Source organism: Corythoichthys intestinalis, chromosome 6 (genome assembly GCF_030265065.1).
Source record: "Corythoichthys intestinalis isolate RoL2023-P3 chromosome 6, ASM3026506v1, whole genome shotgun sequence".
In the NCBI taxonomy this organism is placed as follows: domain Eukaryota; kingdom Metazoa; phylum Chordata; class Actinopteri; order Syngnathiformes; family Syngnathidae; genus Corythoichthys; species Corythoichthys intestinalis.
The window spans coordinates 3033426-3059861 of NC_080400.1; the positions used below are offsets into that span (position 1 = coordinate 3033426).

Consider the following 26436-nt stretch of genomic DNA (forward strand, 5'->3'; position numbering starts at 1 on the left):
TTGGTAGCCATCCACAAGCTTCTGGTTGAATCTTTGACCACTCCTCTTGACAGAATTGGTGCAGTTCAGTTAAATTTGATGGCTTTCTGACATGGACTTGTTTCTTCAGCATTGTCCACAAGTTCTCAATGGGGTTTAAGTCAGGCCATTTGAAAACCTTAATTCTAGCCTGATTTAGCCATTCCATTACCACTTTTGATGTGTGTCTGGGGTCATTGTCCTGTTGGAACACCCAACTGCGCCCAAGACCCAATCTTCGGGCTGATGACGTTAGGTTATCTTGAAGAATTTGAAGGTAATCCTCCTTCTTCATTATCCCATTTACTCTCTGTAAAGCACCAGTTCCATTGGCAGCAAAACAGCCCCACAGCATAATACTACCACCACCGTGCTTGACGGTAGGCATGGTGTTCTTGGGGTTAAAGGCCTCACCTTTTCTCCTCCAAACATATTGCTGGGCATTGTGGCCAAACAGCTCGATTTTTACCACAGAACTTTCCTCCAGAAGGTCTTATCTTTGTCCATGTGATCAGCAGCAAACTTCAGTCGAGCCTTAAGGTGCCGCTTTTGGAGCAAGGGCTTCCTTCTTGCACGGCAGCCTCTCAGTCCATGGAGATGCAAAACACGCTTGACTGTGGACACGGACACCTGTGTTCCAGCAGCTTCTAATTCTTGGCAGATCTGCTTTTTGGTGATTCTCGGTTGAATCGTCACCCTCCTGACCAATTTTCTCTCAGCGGCAGGTGATAGCTTGCGTTTTCTTCCTGATCGTGGCAGTGACAAAACCGTGCCATGCACTTTATACTTACAAACAATAGTTTGCACTGTTGCTCTTGGGACCTGCAGCTGCTTTGAAATGGCTCCAAGTGACTTTCCTGAATTGTTCAAGTCAATGATTCACTTTTTCAGAGGTAACACTTTATAATAACTATCCGTTTTACTAGTCAATAGATCATTAGTAAACTGTTGATAAATGATTTATTGTTGATTTGTGAAGTATTTGTTAAAGTGATCCTCGATTTTAAAGACATGTAGGCTCTAATAAATCACAATTGTTCTCTTGTATTAAAATATGTCGTTAGAAACACATAAAATGTTAAATCAATGGAAATATTTTATAATATTTAGTGCATATTTTGACCGATAGTTGGCGCCATGTTCTGCGGGCGCGGAGTGATGACGTAGATGATATTTTTCCAATCGTGTAGCGTGTGTACAACAACTGTGTATTACTGGCTTAACTGGCCAAGTAAAATGCCACGATGTGCTGCTTATGGATGCAATTTCGAGTCAAATGGAAACAAGGAGAGTGATGCGAGTCTCCACAAATTTCCTGTTGACAAGAAGAGGAGAAAGGTTTGGGAAAATGCCTGTAGACAAGCAAATCTTCCCAAACAACCAAGGCTTTGTTGTCGCCATTTTTCTCCTACCGCGTTTGAGGATTTTAGTAGATGACAACTAATGAAAGATCTCATCGGAGCGGCTAGATATAAGCGCAGACTAAAACCAAATGCTGTTGCAACTATTTTCCCGCACAAGAAGCCTCAGCCTGCTCGGATATCGAGTGAAATGCGCGCAATGAAGCGAGACGGACGAGACACTCTGGCCGCCCTCTTAAGCACCCAAGCCGCTCCTGTCGCTACAGCGGGAGGCGAACCTTCGGGCGTACCGCTAGTCACAGAGGAAGCTAATAATTCACCTCTACTGTCAGTTCATCAGGCAGTGTGTGTTCAGTATTCAGCTAATATGAGTGATGCTGCCACTCAAACTGATCAAAGCACGTCCAATGCAATTCATTCAATGCAACACAAATGTCCCAACCCCATTGATAAAGCAATAAATTCTCATCGCCGGAATGGCATACATGTGAAGTCAAAATCCATTTTAGGGGACTCCCTCTGAAAGCTCATCGCGAGAATGGCAAGAGTGCCAAACAGTAATCAGAGAAAAGGGTGGCTACTTTGAAGATACTAGAATATCACACGTTTTTAGTTATTTCACCTTTTTTCTAAGTACACAATACACACGTGTGCATTTGTAGCAAGTTATAACAGAATTCACCGGCGGAAATTATGTTGGCACGTTGTGTGGTTGGGGGGGGGGTACTTTGTGAAGGGAACAGCTGGAAATAACTGTTACCTTCCGCGGGTCGCATGCCAGACAGACATTGCTATTTCTTGCAGCCTAAATGTCAATAAAACAACGCGGATTAGCTCCGTGGTTTGATACTCCGCATCCTTCCCTAGCTCGCCACACATTCATAGTTTTATTGCCTTCAGTGAGAGTTTATAATGTCAATGGTCAAGAAAATAAAAAGGCACGAATGCCAATGTGTTTTGGCCTGTACTCTATGTAAAGCATACGACAGCTCCGGATGCTAACAATCTACACAATTATATTGGAATGAGTTTGATGACGCAATAACTCACCTTGAAGATCTGCTGACAAAAACCTGAGTTCTCGACAACATACGCTCTCTCGCTCCGTTGTCATCGAGATGCACTTGCCGCAAGTACACCAGAAGTTTAGCCCAACTCTTGCCTCATCAGGTATTTCTTGCTCTGCATTTCGCCTTTGCTGCTCGTCTTGTGAACGACCGACAGTGCTGTCCTGCTCTTCACTTTTCCGCTCTGGTTCAAATTGGAAGGGACGAACTGACGAGATGTTGCTAATGAATGACACGCTGAAGTCGAGAGAAGTCCGGCAGCGGGATTTGTGACGTCACAGCACTGCGACGTCAACAACCATGGCGAACAATCAGTTAAAATAATTTAACAAATTTTATTAAAACGAAAACATTAAGAGGGATTTAATGTCAAATTATTATAACTCATACTAAGATGTATCTTTTAAGAATTACTTGTCTTAAAACTAGAGGATCGCTTTAACAATTTGTTAAGCCTTTACAGGGTGTTCCAATAAGGTTGACCCCATTCTAAATGCCCAAGCTAGTTGATGGATCTTAATAAAACTATATACACTTTATGTTGAAGTTTTATTGGTTAAATATACAAAGAAAAGTACAAATATTTGTTGGTTCTATGGCAGATTTTCATAAATGTGCAACATGAGCGCTGCCTGCGAAATGCCTTCTTTTGAAGTGAACGGCATTTCTTAACCTGAAAAGATAGAAATGCCAAACGTTACACACAAAAACTTGAAACGTTTCTACACAAACTGTGTTTCAGGTTAAAAACACCCTGTATATGCTTAACAAACTGTTAACAAATACTTCACAAATCAACAATAAGTCATTTATCAACAGTTTACTAATGGTAAAACGGATAGTTATTATAAAGTGTTACCTTTTCAGATCCATGTATGTGTATTTTTGACCCAGCAGATTTGATCACTTTTTCTGTTAATCGATAATAAAGTCATAAAAGAACCAAAGTTCATGAATGTTTTTTGTGACAAAGAAGTATCTGTTCCAATCACTCTATCGGAGAAAAATCAGAGTTGTAGAAATAACTGGAAACTCAAGAGAGCCATGACATTATGTTCTTCACAAGTGTATGTAAACTTTTGACCACAACTGTATTAGAATTGTTAAAAGGAGACTTTGGTACTTTCCAATGGGAATTGACATGGGCTGAAAAGACATCAGTACTATTGTTCTTTGACTCTATAGCACTTTATTCACATTTCCCACATTGACTAAGAGCTTGAAAAGTCGTCGTGGACAAGAGTCACATGACCTCGCGTACTTGTTTAGCACTGAAACAGCCGTTCCTTCCGGTTTAAGTGAATTGGACGTCTGTCTTTGTCAATGGCAGGCGATGAGTTCATTTTGCATCGGTTCTTGTTAATTTTGTTGCATTTACTGTTGATTTGGGGGTATTCTGGGTCAGTTGCTGTTTATTTTGGGTTACTTCCTGTTGATTTTGGGGCATTTACGGGTCACGTCCTGTTAATTTTGGTGCATTTAGGAGTCACTGTTAATTTGGGGGCATTTCTGAGTCAATTGCTGTTTCATTTGGGTTAGGATCTGTTGATTTTGGGGCATTTAGTTGTCACTTCCTGTGGATTTTGGTGCATTTAGGGGTCAATTGATTTTTGGCCATTTCTGGGTCAGTTACTGTTCATTTTGGGTTAGCTCCCCTTGACTTGGGTCACTTTTTATTTTTATTTTAGGGTAACTACGGATCACTTCCTGTTGGTTTTGGTGCATTTAAGGGTCACTTCCTGTTGATTTCGGGGAAATTCTGTGTCAATTACTGATCATTTTAAGTCACTTATTGTTGATTTTGAGGTATTCTGGGTAATTTGCTATTTATTTTGGGTTACTTCCTGTTGATTTTGGGGCATTTTCAGGTCGCTTCCTGTTAATTTTGGTGCATTTAGGAGTCACTTTTAATTTGCATTTAGGGTCACTGTTTATTTTCAGGCATTTCTGAGTCAATTGCTGTTTCATTTGGGTTACGATCGGTTGATTTTGGGGCATTTCGTGGTCACTTCCTGTGCATTTTGGTGCATTTAGGGGTCACTGTTGATTCTGGGCATTTCTGGGTCGGTTACTGTTCATTTTGGGTTAGCTCCCCTTCACTTGGGTCACCTTTTGTTGATTATGGGGCAACTACGGATCACTCCCTGTTGGTTTTGGTGCATTTAAGGGTCATTTCCTGTTGATTTTGGTGCATTTAGGGGTCACTGTTGATTTTGGGGAAATTCTGTGTCAATTACTGATCTTTTTAAGTCACTTACTGTTGATTTTGAGGTATTCTGGGTAATTTGCTATTTATTTTGGGTTACTTCCTGTTGATTTTGGGACATTTTCAGGTCACTTCCTGTTAATTTTGGTGCATTTAGGAGTCACTTTTAATTTGCATTTAGGGGTCACTGTTTATTTTCAGGCATTTCCGAGTCAATTGCTGCTTCATTTGGGTAACGATCTGTTGATTTTGGTGCATTTCGTGGTCACTTCCTGTGGATTTTGGTGCATTTAGGGGTCACTGTGGATTTTGGGGCATTTGTGGGTCAGTTACACTTCATTTTTGGTTAGCTCCCCTTGACTTGGGTCACTTTTTGTTGATATTGGGGCATTTATGGATCACTTCCTGTTGATTTTGGGGCATTTAGCAGTCACTGTTGACTGGGAAATTCTGTGTCAATTACTGATCATTTTAAATCACTGTGGATTTTGGGGTATTCTGGGTCAATTGCTGTTTATTTTGGGTTGCTTCCTGTTGATTTCGGGGCATTTTTGGGTCACTTCCTGTTAATTTTGGTGCATTAAGGAGTCACTTTTAATTTGCATTCAGGGGTCACTGTTGATTTTGGGGCATTTCTGAGTCCATTGCTGTTTCATTTGGGTTACGATCTGTTGATTTTGGGGCATTTAGTGGGAACTTCCTGTGGATTTTGGTGCATTTAGGGGTCACTTTTGATTTTGGGGCATTTCTGGGTCAGTAACTGTTCATATTGGGTCAGCTCCCCTTGACATGGGTCACTTTTTGTTGATGTTGGGGCATTTACGGATCACTTCCTGTTGATTTTGGCGCATTCAAGGGTCACTTCCTGTTAGTTTTGGTGCATTTAGGGGTCACTGTTGATTTTGGGGCATGTCTGAGTCAACTGCTGTTTCATTTGGGTTACGATCTGTTGATTTTGGGGCATTTAGTGGTCACTTCCTGTGGATATTGGTGCATTTAGGGGTCATTGTTGATTTTTGGGCATTTCTGGGGCAGTTACTGTTCGTTTTGGGTTAGCTCCCCTTGATTTGGGTCACTTTTTGTTAATTTGGGTGCATTTAGGGGGCACTGTTGATTTTGGGGCATTTCTGGTTCAATTACTGTGCACTTCAGTGCACTTACTGTTGATTTTTTTGGGCATTCTGGGTCAATTGCTGTTTATTTTGGGTTACTTCCTGTTGATTTTGGGGCATTTACTTGTCACTTCCTGTTAATTTTGGTGCTTTTAGGTGTTAATATGGGGGGATTTCTGAGTCAATACCTGTTTAATTTGGGTTACTTTCTGTTGATTTTGGGTCATTTAGGGGTCACTTCTTGTTAATTTTGGTGCATTTAAGGGTCACTTCCCATTGATTTTGGTGCATTTAGGGGTCACTTTTGATTTTGGGGTATTCTGGGTCAATTGCTCTTTATTTTGGGTTACTTTCTGTTGATTTTGGTGCATTTACGGGTCACTTCCTGTTAATTTTGGTGTATTTAGGAGTCACTGTCGATTTTTAGGGCATTTCCGAGTCAATTGTTGTTTCATTTGAGTTACTTTCTGTGGATTTTTGTGGCATTTAGGGGTCACTTCCTATAGATTTTGTTGCATTTAGGGGCATTTCTGGGTTTATATTTTGGGTCACATCTAGTTGATTTTTGGTCACGTCCCGTTTATTTCGGGGCAATAACGGGTCACCTCCTATTAATTTTGGTGCATTTAGGCGTCACTTCCTACTGATTTTGGGGCATTTACGAGTGACTTCCTTTTAATTTTAATTCATTTTGAGGGTCACTTACTGTTGGTTTTGGGGTATTTCTGGGTCAATTCATGTTCATGTTGGGTTACTTCCTGTTGATTTGGGGAATTTATGGGTCACTTCCTGTTAATTTTGGTGCATTTAGGCGTCACTTCCTACTGATTTTGGGGCATTCATGGGTGACTTCCTTTTAATTTTAATTCATTTTGAGGGTCACTTACTGTTGGTTTTGGGGTATTTCTGGGTCAATTCATGTTCATGTTGGGTTACTTCCTGTTGATTTGGGGAATTTATGGGTCACTTCCTATTAATTTTGGCGTGTTTAGGAGTCACTGTTGATGCTGTGGCATTTATGGATCAATTACTGTTTTTTTTGGGTAGCTTCCTGTTTATTTTAGATTACTTCCTGTTGATTTCGGAGCATTTACTGGTCACTTCCTGTTTATTTTTTTGCATATTTATTGGCCAATTATGGTTGATAACCGATAACTTCCTGTTCATTTTGGTGCATTTAGTACTCACTTCCTGTAAATTTGGGATCATATCCTATTGATTTTGGGGCATTTCTGGGCCACTTCCTGTTCATTGGTCCCTATCTGTTAATTTTAGGGCATTTCCAGATACTTTCTGTTGATTTGCCGTCAGTCTTTGTTCGTTTCGGCTAGATATGCGAACGAAAAGTTGCCGCCAGGATCTATCGGCCAAAAATATCTACAAATCTGTTATCAGTTAGCGGTTAAAATGTTTTGATGACTATAAGTAAAAGGTGTGAAGAACCTGCGCCTCTTGTGAAAGCACAGCAAGAAGCAACACGCTAGCTATCACCCACATGTCTGCGGTTCGGCATTTTTGGGCCTGTTCCTTGCCAATTCATTGGCTGCCATTGACGGTGCTAGAATTCCAATCCATGATGACTGGGAGGGGGCGAATGAACAAACGTAACTGCAGACACGAAAGTGAGCCAAGTGACGTAGTCTACAGTTTTATAGCGCCAATGTCAAAATAAAAGCATGCAATTTTGTATGTACAGTATGAATGAGCTACAACGTGCCTGGCAGGCTGAACAACCCGCGGGTCGGACCTCCTAATGGGCCGCTAGGTCCGACAACCCTGCGCTAGATGCTGTCTCACAACCGGCCACAGTTCTGAGTCACTGGAGAAGAAGCGTATGACAATCCGTTGACGCTCACTCGTCTGGGCCGTGGAAGTTCTCCGAGCGGCGTCTGGCTGACGCTTACGTGGGCAGTGCTGAAGGAAGTGATTCGACCGCTTCCGGCTATTTGCAGGTTGACGGTAGTGGCGTAGCTGGTCTTCTGATTAGAGGCTTTGTTCAGAGACGGACAGGATGTGGTTGACGCGGAAGGTCCGACGTTTGGGGCTTCTTGCAACTGGACCTGGTAGATTTGGTGGTGGCTGGCCGGAGGCAAGGATAGGACCACGCAGGAGGGGGCAAAGTCAGGTTGCTGAGGAGGTCCGCCAACGTAGGCGCAAATCAGTTGGCTGCGACAGCTCCCTTGTTCCGGTTGGAGGTCTCCCCAATCTGTAGCCGTAGAGGAGTGGAAGGTTGGCGAAGAAGTAGAGTTATAGTCCAGCCATGGTTGACTGATGGTATGTTCTGTGTGGGAGGGACTTAAAGTAAGAGGGACTTGAGACTGGAGTCCACTTTGAGAATGAAGGAAAGCTAGCGAACCATCACAGGACCTTCTAGATCCTCGCTGGTCAAAGATATCGGCAGCGTGGCTACTCTTGACCCGGTAACGCGGTCCGACGGGTCGACTTTGAACTGGGCTCCGACAGCTCCCTTGTTCCTGTTGGAGGTCTCCCCAATCTGTAGCTGTAGAGGAGGGGAAGGTTGGCGAAGAAGAAGACCTGATAGCGGTGAAGTTACCGTTATAGTTGTGACAGAGCTCTTTACCATCCAGCCAAGGTTGACTGATGCTAAGTTCTCTGTGGGAGGGACTTAAAATGGGAGGTACTTGAGACTGGAGTCCACTTTGAGAACGAAGGAAAGCTGGGGAACTATCACAGGACCATCCGCTTCTAGATCCTTGCTTGTTGAAGGTATCTGCACCGAGGCCATGTTCTCTGTGGGAGGGACTTATAGTGGGAGGGACTTGAGACTGGAGTCCACTTTGAGAATGAAGGAAAGCCGACGAACCAACACAGGACCGTCCCTTTCTAGATCCTTGCATGTCAAAGGTATCGGCACCGAGGCCATGTTCTCTGTGGGATGGACTTAAAGTGGGAGGGACTTGAGACTGGATTCCACTTTGAGAATGAAGGAAAGCTGGCGAACCATCACATGACCATCCTTTTCTAGATCCTCGCTTCTCAAAGGTATCGTCGCCGTAGCTATTCTCTACTTGGTAACGCGGTCCGACGGGTCGACTTTGAACCGGGCTTGTGGGTGGTTCTGACAGGTTAGAGAGAGACCTTCGCAGCGCCTGCGACTTTTGAGGGGATCCGGAATGGGAAGATTTTGCAATCTCTGAACGGGATTGCGGATTTCTGGGTTGGGGCACCGCAATATCACAAGACCAAACTGGCACACCGATAGCAGGCGGAGAGAAGATTTGAGGACTCACACTTGCTGAGGAGGCCTCGGGTATCTCCAGAGCTAGACCTAAAGGATTATGGGAACTTGCCCCTCCGGTCCGTGAGCTTCTGGGGTTGGGAGGTTTGTCTGTTATGGTCGAGGCGTAATGATACTGAGGGGGAGGAGAGCAGAGACGCGTGAAGGATGTGGGGGACGGGGATTGGACTCTTGAGTTCGGTTCAGATGCAGAAAATGGTCGGGCGATGCGGTTGTGCGAGACGAAGGACGGACGGTCGGTAGTTTGTTCCACGCCGGTACTCGCGTTAGCCAACTGCGACTTGAGTGGAGTTGGAAGTAAACTGGGATTTTTGGTGTTCTGTGAGAAGTTGTAACTTAGGGAGTGATGAGGCTGACCTGATGTGCTGGACTGAGGGGAATAGTGACTCTGCCTTGGTGAAGAAGAGATTTGGGAGTTTGAGGGAAAGCTTGGGTGAACTGATGGGGAAAGACAAGGGTTTCTAAGAGGAGAGGATGGATTCCCGTTGGAGGTCACTTCCGTTGGCGACGGGGCACACCGTCGCAGATGAGGAGACTGTAGGGACGGTGAGGTGAAGGGACTTGGTTGATGCCTGGGATTGTTCTTTTTTGCTAGGGTGTTACTGATACATGAGGCGGCTAAGGATCTTGTGAAGGAGGTGGAAGGTGTAACTGGAGAGGAGCAAGGTGGAGAGCGAAGGGAAGGTCCTTTGGATGAGGGTGTAGGAGCCACTGTGGGGAAACTCCTTACCATGGACAGAGGAGCAGAGGAACAAGAGATGGTTCTAGATACGTCATCCGGGGAAACAAAAGCCTCACTCGTTATATGGGTGGGAGAAGATAACGGAATCGCCCGGAATGGGGAGGAGCAAGTGGGCGTGTTCGGTGAAGTTGGAGAAGCTCCAATGCTCTGTCTGAAGGAAAGAGGTTTGAAACGTGTGTCCTGGTTAGGCGGGCTTGATTCCTCCCCCTGATAGAAGATATCTGATGAGGTTCTGGGAGGAGAGCAGGGTCCTGAGTGGAGAGTAAAAATGGGCAGGCTGGTGGGCTGACGTGGACTCTGGTTGTCTGCTTTCCTGGAGGAGATAGATAAGGACACTTGGTCAACTCGACTAAAATACACAACATTAAATGTCATCTGATTGCTTGTCTTAATTTTTAATGGTTTTTCGCCTTCTAGTGGCACTTAAGTGCATATAGTTTGTTAGGCTCGTTCTACTGATGTTATCACATGACTACTCCAGTCAGTGGAAGCCAATGAATTGCCTAAGAAGTCACCCAAAAATGGAATTCACTGGTCACTTGCTGTTTATTTTGAGGCATTTCCGGGTGACTTCCTGTTGATTTTGGGTCACTTCCTGTATATTCTGGATAATTCCCTTTTGATATAATGGCATGTCCAGGCCGCTTACTGTTTATTGGTCACTTCCTGTCTATTTTGGGGCATTTCCAGGTTACTTCCTGTTTTGGGTCACTTCCTGATTGTTTTGGGCCATTTTTGGGTCACTTCTTGTATATTTTGGATAATGTCCTGTTGATATAATGGTATTTCCGGGCCGCTTAGTCTTCATTGGTCACTTCCTGTTGTTTTGGGGGCATTTCCAGGTTACTTCCTGTTGATTTTTGGTCATTTCCTGTTTGTTTTGGGGCATTTTTTGGTTACTGCCTGAATATTTTGGATAATTTCCTGTTGTTATAATGGCATTTTTGGGCCGCTCACTCTTTGTCACTTCCTGTTGATTTTGGGGCCTTTCCAGGTTACTTCCTATTTGTTTTGGGTCACTTCCTGTTTGTTTTGGGGCATTTTTGGGTCACTTCTTGTGTATTTTGGATAATTTCCTGTTGATATAATGGCATGTCCGGGCCGCTAACTGTTTATTGGTCACTTCCTGTCTATTTTGGGGCATTTCTAGGTTACTTCCTGTTGATTTTCGGTCATTTCCTGTTTGTTTTGGCATTTTTGGATCACTTCCTGTATATTTTGGACAATTTCCTGTTGTTATAATGGCATTTTCGGGCCGCTCACTCTTTGTCACTTCCTGTTGATTTTGGGGCCTTTCCAGGTTACTTCTTATTTGTTTTGGGTCACTTCCTGTTTGTTTAGGGGCGTTTTTGGGTCACTTCCTGTATATTTTGGATAATTTCCTGTTGATATAATGGCATGTCCGGGCCGCTTACTGTTTATTGGTCACTTCCTGTCTATTTTGGGGCATTTCCAGGTTACTTCCTGTTGATTTTCGGTCATTTCCTGTTTGTTTTGGCATTTTTGGGTCACTTCCTGTATATTTTGGATAATTTCCTGTTGTTATAATTGCATTTTTGGGCCGCTACTGGTTCATCGGTCACTTCCTGTTGATTTTGGAGGCATTTCCAGGTTACTTCCTATTTGTTTTGGGTCACTTCCTGTTTGTTTTGGGGCATTTTTTTGGGTCACTTCTTGTATATTTTGGATAATTTCCTGTTGATATAATGGCATTTCCGGCCCGCTTACTGTTTTTTGGTCACTTCCTGTCTATTTTGGGGGTATTTCCAGGTTACTTCCTGTTGATTTTCGGTCATTTCCTTTTTGTTTTGGCATTTTTGGGTCACTTCCTGTATATTTTGGATAATTTCCTGTTGTTATAATGGCATTTTCAGGCCGCTACTGGTTCATCGGTCACTTCCTGTTGATTATGGGGGCATTTTCAGGTTACTTCCTTTTTGTTTTGGGTCACTTCCTGATTGTTTTGGGGCATTTTTGGGTCACTTTTTGTACATTTTTGGATAATGTCATGTTGATATAATAGCATTTCCGGGCAGCTTACGCTTCATTGGTCACTTCCTGTTGTTTTGGGGGCATTTCTAGGTTACTTCCTGTTGATTTTTGGTCACTTCCTTTTTGGTTTGGGGTATCTAAGAGTTACTTCCTGTCCATTTAGGATAATTTATTGTTGATTTTTGGGCATATCCGGGCCACTCCCTCTTCATTGGTCACTTCCTGTTCAATTTAGGGCATTTCCAGATACTTCTTGTTTATTTTGGCTTACTTCCTTGAAAGTTTAGGGCACTTACAAGTCACTTCCTGTGCATTTTGGGGGACCTCAGGGCCACGTTTTGTGCATTCAGGATGATTTCTAATTGACTTCAGGACATTTCCAGATACTTGCAGTTGATTTTGGGTCACTTCCTGTTTCTTTTGGGGAATTTTTAGGTCACGTCTTTGTTAATGCATAAGCTGCCATTTTATATTCCTCACTTCTTATAAGTTCTTGATACTTACCTATTTTCATTTGGAGTGGTGTTGACGACTTTCCAGGTATTAGTCACGGACTGGAATTCCTCTGGCTTCTGTCTGGGGAATTTTTGCTGACAATCCAGTGCCTGAGGGACTTGCAATGATGACACTGAACTTGGATGCACTTGTGGTTCTCTCACATCCGTCAAAGAAGTCCATTGTTGTGGTGAACAACTATTCAACGTAGTCTTATCAATTGTTGATAGATCCTTGTTTGACCCTCCTGAAAGACCTAGAGTAGCGTGTTGAGGGGATATCGGGCTCTTAGCTGATGCTAACTTCAGGAACATCTCTCCCGGGTTTGAATCTTTTTGATCTTGAACATGTCTTGCAGGGATGTGGGACGGTAGTCCACTTTTGCCTCGCGCAGCTGGTAAATCCTGTTTATATTGGTGATGACCATCATCATCTTTGGAAGCATTCCAATGTGATCTCTGAGAAGACTGGCTGGAATGTTGAACAATGTTGTTTACAGGCCCTGTGTCTTCTGTGTAAATATGTCGTTCGAACCTACGGAGAAGCATGAAGACAAGGTCAATAGGACGGAAGATAGACTTCATGAAGCGTGACAGGGGTCTTACGTCATACCCATTTTGGTTTGAGGGCCACTTTTTGTGGCCAGTTTATTTTTGGACAAATAAGTTAACGGAATGTCACTGAAATGTGAGCGTTCACAGAGATGGTCCTCACAGTTTAAGGTTAAGCTTTGGTAAGGCTTGCTTTTGCTAATGTTTAAGCTAAGTTTGTAATGCTTTTTCACCCTCTAGTGGCGTTTAAGTGTAACTAGTTTGTGAGGCTTGTTCTTCAGATGTTATCAGCTGACTACTCCAGTCAATGGCAGCCAATATATTACCTAAGAAGTGACTGAAAAATGGAATTCATTGGTCACTTCCTGTTTATTTTGGGGCATTTCCAAGTTATTTCCTGTTGATTTTGGGTCACTTCCTGTTTGTTTTGGGGCATTTTTGGGTCACGTCCTGTATATTTTGTATCATTTCCTGTTGATATGAAGGCATTTCCCGGCTGCTTCTGGTAAATTGGTCACTTTCTGTTGATTTTGGGTCATTTCTAGTTTACTTTGTGTTGATTTTGGGTCACTTCCTGTTTGTTTGTGGGCATTTTTGGGTCACTTTCTGTATATTTTGAACATTTCCTGTTGATATAATGGCATTTCCCGGCTGTTTCTGGTTCTTTGTCAATTCCTGTTGATTTTGGGGCATTTCCAGGTCACTTCCTGTTGATTTTGGGTCACTTCCTGTTTGTCTTAGGGCATTTTTTGGTCAATTCCTGTATATTTTGTATAATTTTCTGTTGATATAATGGCATTTCCCGGCTGCTTCTAGTTCTTTGTCACTTCCTGTTGATTTTGGGGCATTTCCAGGTTACTTCCTGTTGAGTTTGGGTCACTTCTTGTTTGTTTAGGGGCGTTTTTGGGTCACTTCCTGTATATTCTGGATAATTTCCTGTCGATATAATGGCATATCCCGGCCGCTTCAGGTAAATTGGTCACTTTCTGTTGATTTTGGGTCATTTCTAGTTTACTTCTTGCTGATTTTGGGTCACTTCCTATTTGTTTTGGGGCATTTTTGGGTCACTTCCTATATATTTTGTACAATTTCCTGTTGATATAATGGCATTTCCCGGCTGCTTCTGGTTCTTTGTCACTTCCTGTTGATTTTGGGGCATTTCCAGGTTACTTCCTGTTGATTTTGGGTCACTTGCTGTTTGTTTAGGGGCGTTTTTGGGTCACTTCCTGAATTTTTTGGATGATTTCCTGTTGATATAATGGCATATCCGGGCCACTTCCGGTAAATTGGTCACTTCATGTTGATTTTGGGTCATTTCTAGGTTACTTCGTGTTGATTTTGGGTCACTTCCTGTTTGTTTAGGGGCGTTTTTGGGTCACTTCCTGTATATTTTGGATGATTTCCTGTTGATATAATGGCATATCCCGGCCGCTTCAGGTAAATTGGTCACTTTCTGTTGATTTTGGGTCATTTCTAGTTTACTTCTTGCTGATTTTGGGTCACTTCCTATTTGTTTTGGGGCATTTTTGGGTCACTTCCTGTATATTTTGTATAATTCCCTGTTGATATAATGGTATTTCCTGGCTGTTTCTGGTTCTCTGTCACTTCCTGTTGATTTTGGGGCATTTCCAGGTTACTTCCTGTTTATTTTGGGTCACTTGCTGTTTGTTTAGGGGCGTTTTTTGGGTCACTTCCTGTATATTTTGGATAATTTCCTGTTGGTATAATGGCATATCCCGGCCGCTTCAGGTAAATTGGTCACTTCCTGTTGATTTTGGGTCACTTCCTGTTTGTTTTGGGGCATTTTTTGCTCAATTCCTGTATATTTTGGATAATTTCCTGTTGATATAATGGCATTTCCCGGCCGCTTCTGGTTCTTTGTCACTCCCTGTTGATTTTGGGCCATTTCCAGGTTACTTCCTGTTGATTTTGGGTCACTTGCTGTTTGTTTAGGGGCGTTTTTGGGTCACTTCCTGTATATTTTGGATGATTTCCTGTTGATATAATGGCATATTCGGGCCGCTTCAGGTAAATTGGTCACTTCATGTTGATTTTGGGTCATTTCTAGGTTACTTTGTGTTGATTTTGGGTCACTTCCTGTTTGTTTTGGGGCATTTTTTGGTCAATCCCTGTATATTTTGGATAATTTCCCGTCGATATAATGGCATTTCCTGGCTGCTTCTGGTTCTTTGTCACTTCCTGCTGATTTTGGGTCACTTCCTGTTTGTTTAGGGGCGTTTTTGGGTCACTTTCTGTATATTTTGGATAATTTCCTGTTGATATAATGGCATTTCTCGACTGCATCTGGTTCATCGGTCACTTCCTGTTGATTTTGGGGCATTTCCAGGTTACTTCCTGTTTGTTTTGGGTCACTTCCTGATTGTTTTGGGGCATATTTGGGTCACTTCTTGTATATTTTGGATAATTTCCTGTTGATATTATGGCGTATCCGGGCCACTTCAGGTAAATTGGTCACTTCCTGTTGATTTTGGGTCACTTCCTGTTTGTTTAGGGGTGTTTTTGGGTCACTTCCTGTATATTTTGTATAATTTCCTGTTGATATAATGGTATTTCTCGGCTGTTTCTGGTTCATCGGTCACTTCCTGTTGATTTTGGGGCATTTCCAGGTTACTTCCTGTTTATTTTGGGTCACTTCCTGTTTGTTTAGGGGCGTTTTTGGGTCACTTCCTGTATATTTTGGATAATTTCCTGTTGATATAATGGCATATCCGGGCCGCTTCAGGTAAATTGGTCACTTCCTGTTGATTTTGGGTCATTTCTAGTTTACTTCGTGTTGATTTTGGGTCACTTCCTGTTTGTTTTGGGGCATATTTTGGTCAATTCCTGTATATTTTGGATAATTTCCTGTTGATATAATGGCATTTCCCGGCCGCTTCTGTTTCTTTGTCACTTGTTGATTTTGGGGCTTTTCAAGGTTACTTACTGTTGATTTTGGGTCACTTCCTGTATATTTTGGACAATTTACTGTTGATATAATGGCATATCCGAGCCGCTTCAGGTAAATTGGTCACTTCCTGTTGATTTTGGGTCATTTCTAGTTTACTTCTTGTTGATTTTGGGTCACTTCCTGTTTGTTTTGGGGCAATTTTGGGTCAATTCCTGTATATTTTGGATAATTTCCTATCGATAAAATGGCATTTCCGGGCCGCTTATTCATTGGTGACTTCCTGTTGATTTTGGGTCATTTCTAGTTTACTTTGTGTTGATTTTGGGTCACTTCCTGTTTGTTTTGGGGCATTTTGGGTCATTTCCTGTATATTTTGTTTAATTTCGTGTTGATATAATGGCATTTCCCGGCTGCTTCTGGTTCTTTGTCACTTCCTGGTGATTTTGGGGCATTTCCAGGTTGCTCCCTGTTAATTTTGGGTCACTTCCTGTTTGTTTAGGAGCATTTTTGGATAATTTCCTATCGATAAAATGGCATTTCCGGGCCGCCTATTCTTCATTGATCACTTCCTGTTGATTTTGGGGCATTTCCAGGTTACCCCTCTGTTGATTTTGGGTCACTTCCTGTTTGTTTTAGGGCATTTTTGTGTCACTTCTTGTACATTTTCGACAATTTCCTGTTGCTATACCGGCATATCTGGGCTGCTTCTGGTTCGTTGGTCACTTCCTGTTGTTTTTTGGGGCATTACCAGGTTACTTCCTGTCAAGTCCAAAATACAATCCTGAGGGAGACATTTATAAATTTACCCAAAAAAAGGAGAGAAGGCACTCAGTTTCTGTTTTCTTGGCCAAGGAGAGCAAAGATAGAGAGACTTATAGTGAAATTTTAGATTACACCATATGTCCACCAAAATTGATCTAAAGAAAAAACCCTCCTTGGTATTTTTATTTAGGGGTTTGTCCTAACCCAAAATGGGTGCCGCCCTGAGGGAGGGGGAAGCAAGCTGGAGACACCCATGTGATTTTGATTGGATATGTGTGAGCACGTAGGTGGAACTAAGTACACGTATGTAAGCACAAGCTCATGTAAACAATGGTCAAGATGACCCAGACACTTCAGTTATGCAACGCTGCGGCCATGGAAGATGTCCTCGGATGGAAAATTGTCTTCGAAAGTAAGATGCTGAAGATGTCTTAGAAGGTCTAGTTACGCAATGTTGCGGCAATGAAGCAAGGCAGTTGTCATCCCGACCCTCTTTACTCTTTGTAACACTTAAACATTATACTACACCCTATTATTGCAAGCAATAATCATTTACTGGTTATATCAATAAGAAAAATATTATTATGCAATAGTATTATGCATGCATTAGGTATGTATGAGCACAAGCAGATATTCAATCAATCAAGCAAATATTCAATCAACCCTTGATAATTAACACTTCCTGTTGATTTGGGGTCACTTCCTGTTTGTTATGGGTTTTTTTTTGAGTCACTTCCTGTACATTTTGGATAATTTCCTGTTGATTTTGGGTCACTTCCTGTACATTTGTGGTATTTCAGGGACACTTCGTGGACATTTAGGATCATTTCCTGTTGATTTTAGGGCATTACCACATACTTGCTGTTTATAGTGGGTCACTTCCTTGTCATTTTAGGATACTTGCGGATCACTTTCAGTACATTTGGGGTAATTCCAGGGTAACTTTCTGTATATTTTGGGTAATTTTCTGTTGATTTAAGGGCATTTCCAGGCTGCTCCGAGTTCATTGGTTACTTCCTGTTGCTTTTGGGTCACTTCCTGTCAGTTTTGGAGTAACTCAGGGACACTTCCTGTACATTTTGTGGTATCTTAGGGTCTCCTCCTGGAGATTTAGGATCATGTCCTACTCATTTTAGGGCATTTCCACATACTTCCTGTCAATTGTGGGTCACTTCCTTGTCATTTTAGGGTACTTACGGGTGTTGTACATTTTCAGGGCATTCCGGGGTAACTTCCTACTATATATTTTGGGGCATTTCCAGGTGATCTCTTGTTGATTTCGGGTCACTTCCTGTCGATTTTGAAGTAACTCAGGGACACTTCCTGCACATTTTTGTGGTACCTCATGTTCTTTTCTTGGACATTTAGGATCATTTCCCTTTTGATTTTAGGGCATTACCACATACTTCCTGTTAATTTTGGGTATGTTCCTTGTCAGGGTACTTGCGGGTGCTGTACATTTTCGGGGCATTTCCGGGTAACTTCCTACTGTATATTTTGGATCATTTCCTGTTGATTTAAGGGCATTTTTGGGTGACTTCCTGTTGGTTGTGGGTCAGTTCCTTGTAATTTTAGGGTACTTATGGGTCTCTTCCTGACCTTTTGGGGCATTCTTGTATATTTTGGATAATTTTCTGTTGATATAAGTGCATTTCCAGGTCGCTCCCAGTTCATTGGTTACTTTCTGTTGATTGTGGGTCACTTCCTATCGGTTTTGGAGCATTTTTGGGTCACTTCATGTCCATTTAGGACAATTTCTTATTTATTTAAGGGCATTTCCTGGCCGCTTCTGGTTTATTGGTCACTTCCTGTTGATTTCGGGGCATTTCTAGGTTACTTCCTGTTATATTTTCCTTGTTGGTTTTGGGGCATTTTTGGGTCACGTCCTTGTTAAATATTTGACTGCAGACAAACATTAGCAAAGAGAACTCAATCGCACAAATTTGTGGTTTTACGGCACGGATGTCAAAGTAAAAGCGTCTGATTCTTTGTGTACAGTATGAATGAGGTAAAACGCGCCAGCCATATGTTTGACAAGTATGAGCCACGTACTTTGGGGTGTTACTCATTCCGAAACCAGAACCGGATGAAGTTCTCGATGGCGTCTCCGCTGTGATGGATGTCTGATGCTTATCATCCACTCTACCGTGAGCTGGTTCTTGCTTAAGTGCTGCGATGAAGTCTCTAGGTCTGGAGAGGGGGAATCCACGTATTTCAAGTGGATTGGGAGAGTTTTGCTGCTCAATTGATGGTGCCATCTTCTGGACATCTAACACAGAACATCAAGAGATCAACCTCATCAATCGGGACTGAGAAGTTAACACTTAAGAGCAGGTGTGTCCAAACGATTTCACAAAGAGCCACAGTGGGTGCGGGTTTTTGTTTGGACACCTTTTCACCAATCTGGTAGGAACAAAAACCAGAACCCATAGCGGCCCATGAGGACCGGTTTGGACACATCCGCTTTATAGGGTACTCATTTAAAGGAGCAATATTTTAAAATTGTTCTCAATGCATGATTTTCCCATTTTAAAATTGATTGTCAGCCAGTAAAAGTTGTTTTTGTTTTGATTCTGTGCTTACAACGGATGTCCCGCCCTCCCTCTACTAATCAGCCAATTACGAGATACGTTCTTTGCCTTGGTTCAGGTTGCCACAGCTCTGTAGTTAGGTAGGTGTACTTGTACTATAAGTAGGTATACTTGTAATATCATTAGGTGTACCACAATGCGTACTCGCTTGTTCTTGTACCACAAGTACGGGTACTCGGTTGTTCTTGTACGACAAGTACGTTAATTCGCGTTTCCTTGTACCACAAGTACATCCACTCGCGTGTACTTGCACCACAACTGCATGTACTTGTACTACTAGTTTGTATACTTGTTTGTACTTGTACCAGAAGTACGTTTAATTGCATGTACTTGTACCCCAATTGCATCTACTTGCATGTACTTGTACTAACTACAAGTGCATGTACTTGTACCACAAGTGATAGGGGAAAATATTATGCCTTTGTGATGTATGATTGCTTCTGTGACCTAGATTGTAACAACTTGTATTGTTTTTCACCTTGGGTCCCATAGTTAGGAGGGAATCTCAGGAGATAACTTCTTTTGCACCATAGTACGCGCTTGAGTCCCATAGTTAGGAGGGAATCTCACAAGATAACTTAAATATCTACTTGGATGTATTGTACTACAAGTGCGTGTATTTGTACCACAGGTATGGGTACTCGCTTGTTCTTGGACCACAAGTACAGGTACTAGCTTGTTCTTGTACCACAAGTACGTCTACTCGCGTGTACTTGTACCACGAGTGCATGTAATCGCGTGTACTTCTAGAACAATTGCATGTACTGGTGTGTTCTCGTACCAGAAGTATGGGTATTCTCTTTTTCTTGTACCACAAGTTCGTGGACTCAACTGTTCTTGTACTACAAGTACATCTACTCGCGTGTACTTGTACCACAAGTAGGTATACTTGTACCACAAGTGCATATACTCGTGTGCTCTTGTTCTTGTACTACAAGTATGTATACTTGTTTGTACTTGGACCAGAAGTACGTTTATTTGCATGTACTCGTACCCCAATTGCATCTACTGCAGGTACTAGCTTGTTTTTGTACCACAAGTACGTGTACTCGCGTATACTTGTGTCAGAAGTACGTGCTACTTAGGTACGTTCTACCTGTACTACACTCGCGTTTTGCCTGTTCTTCACTCCCACGGGATCACTTCTGAATGATTTGGTGTAATTTCGGGGTCTCTTCCTATTGATATCGGGTCCATACTTGTCTATTTGGGGGCATATCGGGGTCACTCTGTTGCATGTAATGCAAAGCTACCATCAATATAAATGAATGATAGTCTCTTGCCCTTGGGCAAAAAAAAATTTTTTTTTTAAAAACATTCCATGGTTTTCATTCATAATCCTTTTACCAAGGCTGCTTTTGTCATCCTGGCATATGGTGCGATTCTGGTTCTTGCTGTTGTTCTGGTTCTGGTGTCCATACATCTCTGCTTTAGCAAGTCCGTGCACTGTGTTCTTTGTCTGAGTGCCAGGGTTGTTCTGGACTTTGGTCTGGGAGATCCTCGGGGATTCATTCTTGCCATCCGTCTGTGAGTCTGACTTTGGTTCGGGCTTATCATCAGTAGGAACGTGACATTTTCCTTGTTTTTTCATTTCCATCCTACCTTTAGCAGAAGCCTGCCCGGTCAAATCTCCAGTTTTGTTCCCGACAGAAATGGCCCGCTTTTGATGCAAGGGAACCTTCATGCTGCTGACTTTGGCGCTGTACATGTTGGCAAGAGTTTGGACTTTGTTTAGGATCCGCTCAGAGTTCTGCATCAGCGAGGGGTCTGCCACGGGGCTGGCTTCGAACAACCCGATTCCCGTGATGTCTGAAACCATGCCCTCGAAGAAGGCCCGGTTAGTCGAAACGATCCTAGACTGTCGGGAACCTCGTCCGAGTTTGATTTGACTGGGAACTTCTTGGAGGTTTCTAGCGGTCTTCAGATCTTTATGCTTTCTTCCAGTCCAAGATGTTTGCGGAACAGTTTTTGAGGATTCTTTGAGACTTTCCTTTAGTTCTTTTTGAGTGCATTCAGACTGATGTGTTCTCGTCGTCTCTAGAGGAACACTCTCTGGAGAAGGTCCATTTCCTTGCTTTGGTTTTTCAACTTGCTTACAAGCCTCTGCTCCCTCATTCAGTTCTTCCTCTGACCTGTTGCTGCAGACATTTCCATATCCTTCCTCTGATTTCTTTTCAACTTCACTGGGCTGGACGCCAGTTGACGGAAGACTGAGAAGAAGCTCCTCTGAATCTTCATTGTCTTCCATCCGGGTGGAGATTGGTGATTTATCAGAGAGACTTTCGTCTTTGGCTTCCGAATCAATGATGTGTATCGGCGTATTAGTAGATCCATCGTGAGAATCTTCTGGTAATGCGGTAGGAGCTGGACCAGCCGAGGGCGTGATCTCGCCCTCGTGACATGTCTCCGTTTCTACGGGTTCGTTTTTGTTGTCCTCTTGACTGTCACATGCGAAATGTGACACAGAATCATTAGGGATTTGCGAGAAACCGTTTCTCTTCGTAGAAGTCTCGTCTTCTTCTGGTTCGGTATCTTCCACCTCTTCTTCCTCTTCCAGTTCAGCTGCTGCTTCGTAGTAACTTCTGATCTTTTCAATGATCCTCTTGTCACGTCTTGTCAGAGCAGAGCCTCTTTTGACCTTGCTTCTTGGGCTGGATGTATGACAGTTCACTGGATTCACAAAGGAATTGCTGGACTCGCTGTGTGAGACTGAGGGAAGAAGTTCTGTTGCAGGACTGGGTGGGGTCAGTGTAGTCATAGTCTTTGTCTCATCTTCTGATCTTTCTCTAATATCCATTTCTTGCTCTTCCTCTGCGCGCAATCCATCTTCTGCAATCTCAGCGATCACATTAGCACTGTCAAGTCCATCTGGACAGTCTGAAGTCGTCTGCGTTTCAGCGGCTTTGTCTTGATGAGTTTCCACTTCCTCCTGGGAGTCCGGCAAGAGCGTCTCCTCCGGGTTGGTGGCAAGTGGAGGCAGCGGGCAGGTGAAGTTACTTTCATTAGGCTGTAACTTGGAGGGTTCATCCAGGATCTGCTCCTAAAGAGAACAGAAATGAAGTTCAGTGCAATTGTAACCGGTCTGCAACCACGCCGGCGTCGTGATCCGTCCCTCTCGACCAGGTCAGTACGTAAATCCGCAGCCAGCATGGCAGGGGAGCACAGTAACCGCGAGGCTAAAAGCCCAGACCAGCAGCTTTAGCCGCTAACATGCTCTGTTGAAGGCATCGCAAGGGAGGTTTCCACGGCTTGCACCCGCTACACTAACGACCCCGAAACCTTCATTGCCGATCTGGGTCATGGCACCGATGTAACTGGTCTGCAACCACGCCAGCGTTGTGAACTGCCCCTCTCTACCAGGTTAGGACTTCAATCAGCGGCCAACGTGGCAGGAGAGCACAGTAACCGCTCGGCTAAAAGCCCAGGCTAGCAGCTCTACGGCATGCAACGATAACTTTTTCACCCATTGCATTCACCCCCCCCCCCCAAACCTTCACTGCCGAGCTGGGTCATGACACCAATGTAACCGGTCTACAACCAGGCCGGCAACATGATCCGTCCCCTTTGACTAGGTCGGGACTTGAATCTGCGGCCAGCGTAGCAGCAGAGCACAGTAACAGCTAGGCAAAAAGTCCAGGCTAGCTGCTCTAGCCGCTAACGAGCTGTCTTGAAGACATTAGGAGGGAGGTTTCCATGGCACGCAACGCACATGCTGGACGCGCTCATTCCCGTTTATTTTCAATGGCAGAAAAACATTTGTGGTTGTGATAGTTGACCAAAAACTTACCATTACAGCCCATTGACTTTCAACTGGCACCCATTTAAGTCGATGCCAACTGCCATATATCAAAAGCCATTTTGCCATAAACCGAAAAACTGCCTTATGCTATATGCCATTTTGTCATATGCCAAAAAATGCCCTATACAAAAGCCATTTTGCCATATAACAAAAAACTGCCATAAGGCACCATAAGACAAAAATAAATTCCATATGCAAAAAAATGCCATGTGTCAAAAGCTATTTTGCCATTTGCCAAAAATAATGCCATATGCCAAAAGACATTTTGCCGTATGCCAAAAAAAATGCCATATGCCAAAACCATTTTGCCATATGCCAAAAAAAATGGCATATGCCATTCTTTGGCATAAGGCCATTTCACCATATACAAAAAACTGCCATATGCCAAAAGCCATTTTGTCATATGCCAAATGCCATGTACCAAAAGCCATTTTGCCATACACCAAAAAACTGCAATATGGCACCATATGACAAAAAAACTGCCATATGCCAAAGCCAATTTGCCATATGCCAAGAAAATGCCATATGCCAAAAACCATTTTGCCATATTAAAAAAAAACTGCCGTATGCCAAGACATTTTGCCATATGCCAAAAATAAATGCCGTATGCCAAAAGCCATTTTTTCATATGCCAAAAAAATGCCATATACCAAAAGCCATTTTGCCATATACCTAAAACTGCCATATAGCACCATATGACATAAATAAATGCCATATGCCAAAAGCCATTTTGGCGTATACAAAAAAACTGCCGTATGCCAAGACATTTTGCCACATGCCAAAAATAAATGCAATATGCCAAAAGCCATTTTGTCTTACGCCAAAAAATGCCATATGGCACCATATGACAAAAATGTCATATGCCAAAAACCATTTTGTCATATGCCAAAAAATGCCATATGCCAAATAAACTGCCATATGCCAAAGCCATTTTGCCATCGACCAAGAAAATGCCATATTCCCAAAAAATGGCATATGCCAAAAGCCATTTTGCCATATATTAAAAAAACCCTGCTATATGCCAAGACATTTTGCCATTTGCCAAATAAATGCTATATGCCAAAAGCCATTTTGCCACATGCTAACGAGCTCTGAAGGCATCAGGAGGGAGGTTTCCATGGCATGCAACACACATGCTGGACTCATATCAAAGGTTTTTCTCACCATGGAAAGCAGCCCCTCCTTTGCTCGACTCTGGTTAATGAACTCCAGTATCTCCTCTGTTATGGACAGAGTCGGGGTAGTGCAGAGGGCAGCCAAATCCTCGTCATCATTGTCCTCCTAAAAAAGATGGATAATGTATCAGGATGGGTCATACCTTCACGTAGTGTATGTGGGAATTCAGCTCACCTCTCGTACTCGCTCGGGATTCTGCTCCGACTCCATCTGGATGACCGAGGAGGCAAGCGTACTGCTGCTCCCTGCCGAGCTTAAACTGTCGGTGCGGTTCAGTTCGCCCTCGCTGTCGGCCTGCTGGGAAACGTTAACAACACGTTGGCTGACTTTGACGTTCACAAGGTTCTAGTAAAAATTAATAATAGTCTGACGTGGTCTTACCTTTAGGGCTGCAAGGAGAGTCACGTGAAGAAGTTTGTGGGGAGAGGAGAAGAAGATTAGCAAAACTAAGCGTCACTCTGGGCTATTCTGTAAAGATGCGCCGCTGATGGTGAGTTATTTCCAACCACTGGCAACAACTGAGGTACAAATCTTGTGGGCCAATTAAGTGACCAAGCATGATGGACACCAGCAATTTAGTGGCACTCAAAAGCCAGGTAGGCCCAACTCCTGCTTATAATTTGTAAGCAGCGGAATAGGTTTCCATCAACTTGACGAGCAATAACAGATGATTAAATCAAAAGTCATTCGAAACAAAACTAAAATAATCACATGACAACAAACTAAATAGCATAACTGGCAGTAACTGAAACACCTGGAACAATAACTGAAGAAATAATTAGCACTGATCATGGACTATTTAAATCTGTAGCGCTGCAATGCATGAAGGGAGGCATGTCATACGTCATACATAATAATGTTGAATGTAAGAGCAGAAGTTGTCTGTCTCTCGAGAACGAAAAGTGATCTTTGACATATGGCAAAATAACTTTTGGCATATGGCAGTTTTTTTTGGCATATGGCAAAATGTTTTTGGCATATGCCAGTTTTTTTGGCAATGGGAAAATGGCTTTTGGCATAGGGCATTTTTTGTATACGGCAAAATGGCTTTCGGCTTTTTATTATTATTGATTTATTGTTTTGGTGTATGGCAAAATGGCTTTTGGCATATGGCAGTTTTGTTTTTTTTGCATATGGCAAAATGGTTATTGGCATATGGCAATTTTTTGGGTAATGGGAAAATGGCTTTTGATATATGGCAGGTTTATTTTGACAGATGGCAAAATGGCTTTTGGCATATGGCTTTTTTTTTGGGGGGGGGGGGTATATGGCAAAATGGTTTTTGGCATAGGGCATGATGTGGCCACCCTGAGGGAAGTAAAACAAAGTATTTTTGTCCATGACACAATGCCTCTTGGTATATTATAGGTCTATTTTGGCAGATGGCAAAATGGCTTTTATCATGTGGCATTTTTTGGAATAAGGCAAAATGGCTTTTGGCAAATGGCAGTTTGTTTTGTGAAGTCAGAATGACTTGGCAGAAGGCATTTTTTAGCATATGGCAAAGTGGCTTCTGGTAATGGGAAAATGGCTTTTGATATATGGCAGGTTTATTTTGACAGATGGCAAAATGGCTTTTGGCATATGGCTTTTTTTTGGGGGGGGGGTATATGGCAAAATGGTTTTTGGCATAGGGCATGATGTGGCCACCCTGAGGGAAGTAAAACAAAGTATTTTTGTCCATGACACAATGCCTCTTGGTATATTGTAGGTCTGTTTTGGCAGATGGCAAAATGGCTTTTACCCTGTGGCATTTTTTGGAATAAGGCAAAATGGCTTTTTGCAAATGGCAGTTTGTTTTGTGACGTCAGAATGACTTGGCATAAGGCATTTTTTAGCATATGGCAAAGTGGCTTTTGGCTTATTTGGCATAAGGCATTTTTAGGCATATGGCAAAATGGCTTTTGGCATATGGCAGTTTTTTTGGGGGAGGGAAAGGCAAAATGGCTTTTGGTATATGGCATTTTGTTTGATATATGGCAAAATGGCTTCTGGCAGATTTTTGGGGAGGGGGTATACGGTAAAATGGCTTTTGGCATATGCCAGTTTGTTTTGTGATGTCAGAATGACTTGGCATAAGGCATTTTTTAGCATATGGCAAAGTGGCTTTTGACATATATGGCAAAGTGGCTTTCGGCATATGGCAGTTTTTTTGTTTTGTTTTGTTGGGGGGTATATGGCAAAATGGCTTTTGGTATATGGCATTTTTTTGGCATATGGCAAAATGGCTTTTGGTATATGGCAGTATTTTTTATTTGGTAAAATGGCTTTTGGCATATGGCAGTTTCTTTTGTAAAGGCAAAATAGCTTTTGGCATATGGCAGTTTTTTTTTTGCATATGGCAAAATGGCTTTTGGCATATGGCAGTTTGTTTTGTGATGTCAGAATGACTTGGCA

At 42.7% G+C, this 26436-nt stretch overlaps 1 protein-coding gene across 1 annotated transcript; it reads right to left on the bottom strand.

Annotated features, from left to right (window-relative positions):
- Positions 1 to 24468, bottom strand: LOC130917239 (mucin-2-like). The gene is made up of 7 exons (XM_057838445.1): positions 24421 to 24468; positions 24214 to 24336; positions 24028 to 24144; positions 20412 to 22104; positions 18526 to 18742; positions 12262 to 12786; positions 1 to 10078 (listed from the first exon to the last, which is right to left on the bottom strand). Exons 2-7 carry the CDS (start codon positions 24247 to 24249, stop codon positions 7558 to 7560), a joined length of 5109 nt encoding a protein of 1702 aa, XP_057694428.1. The 5' UTR covers positions 24250 to 24336; positions 24421 to 24468; the 3' UTR covers positions 1 to 7557.
- Positions 24469 to 26436: the final 1968 nt, after the last annotated feature.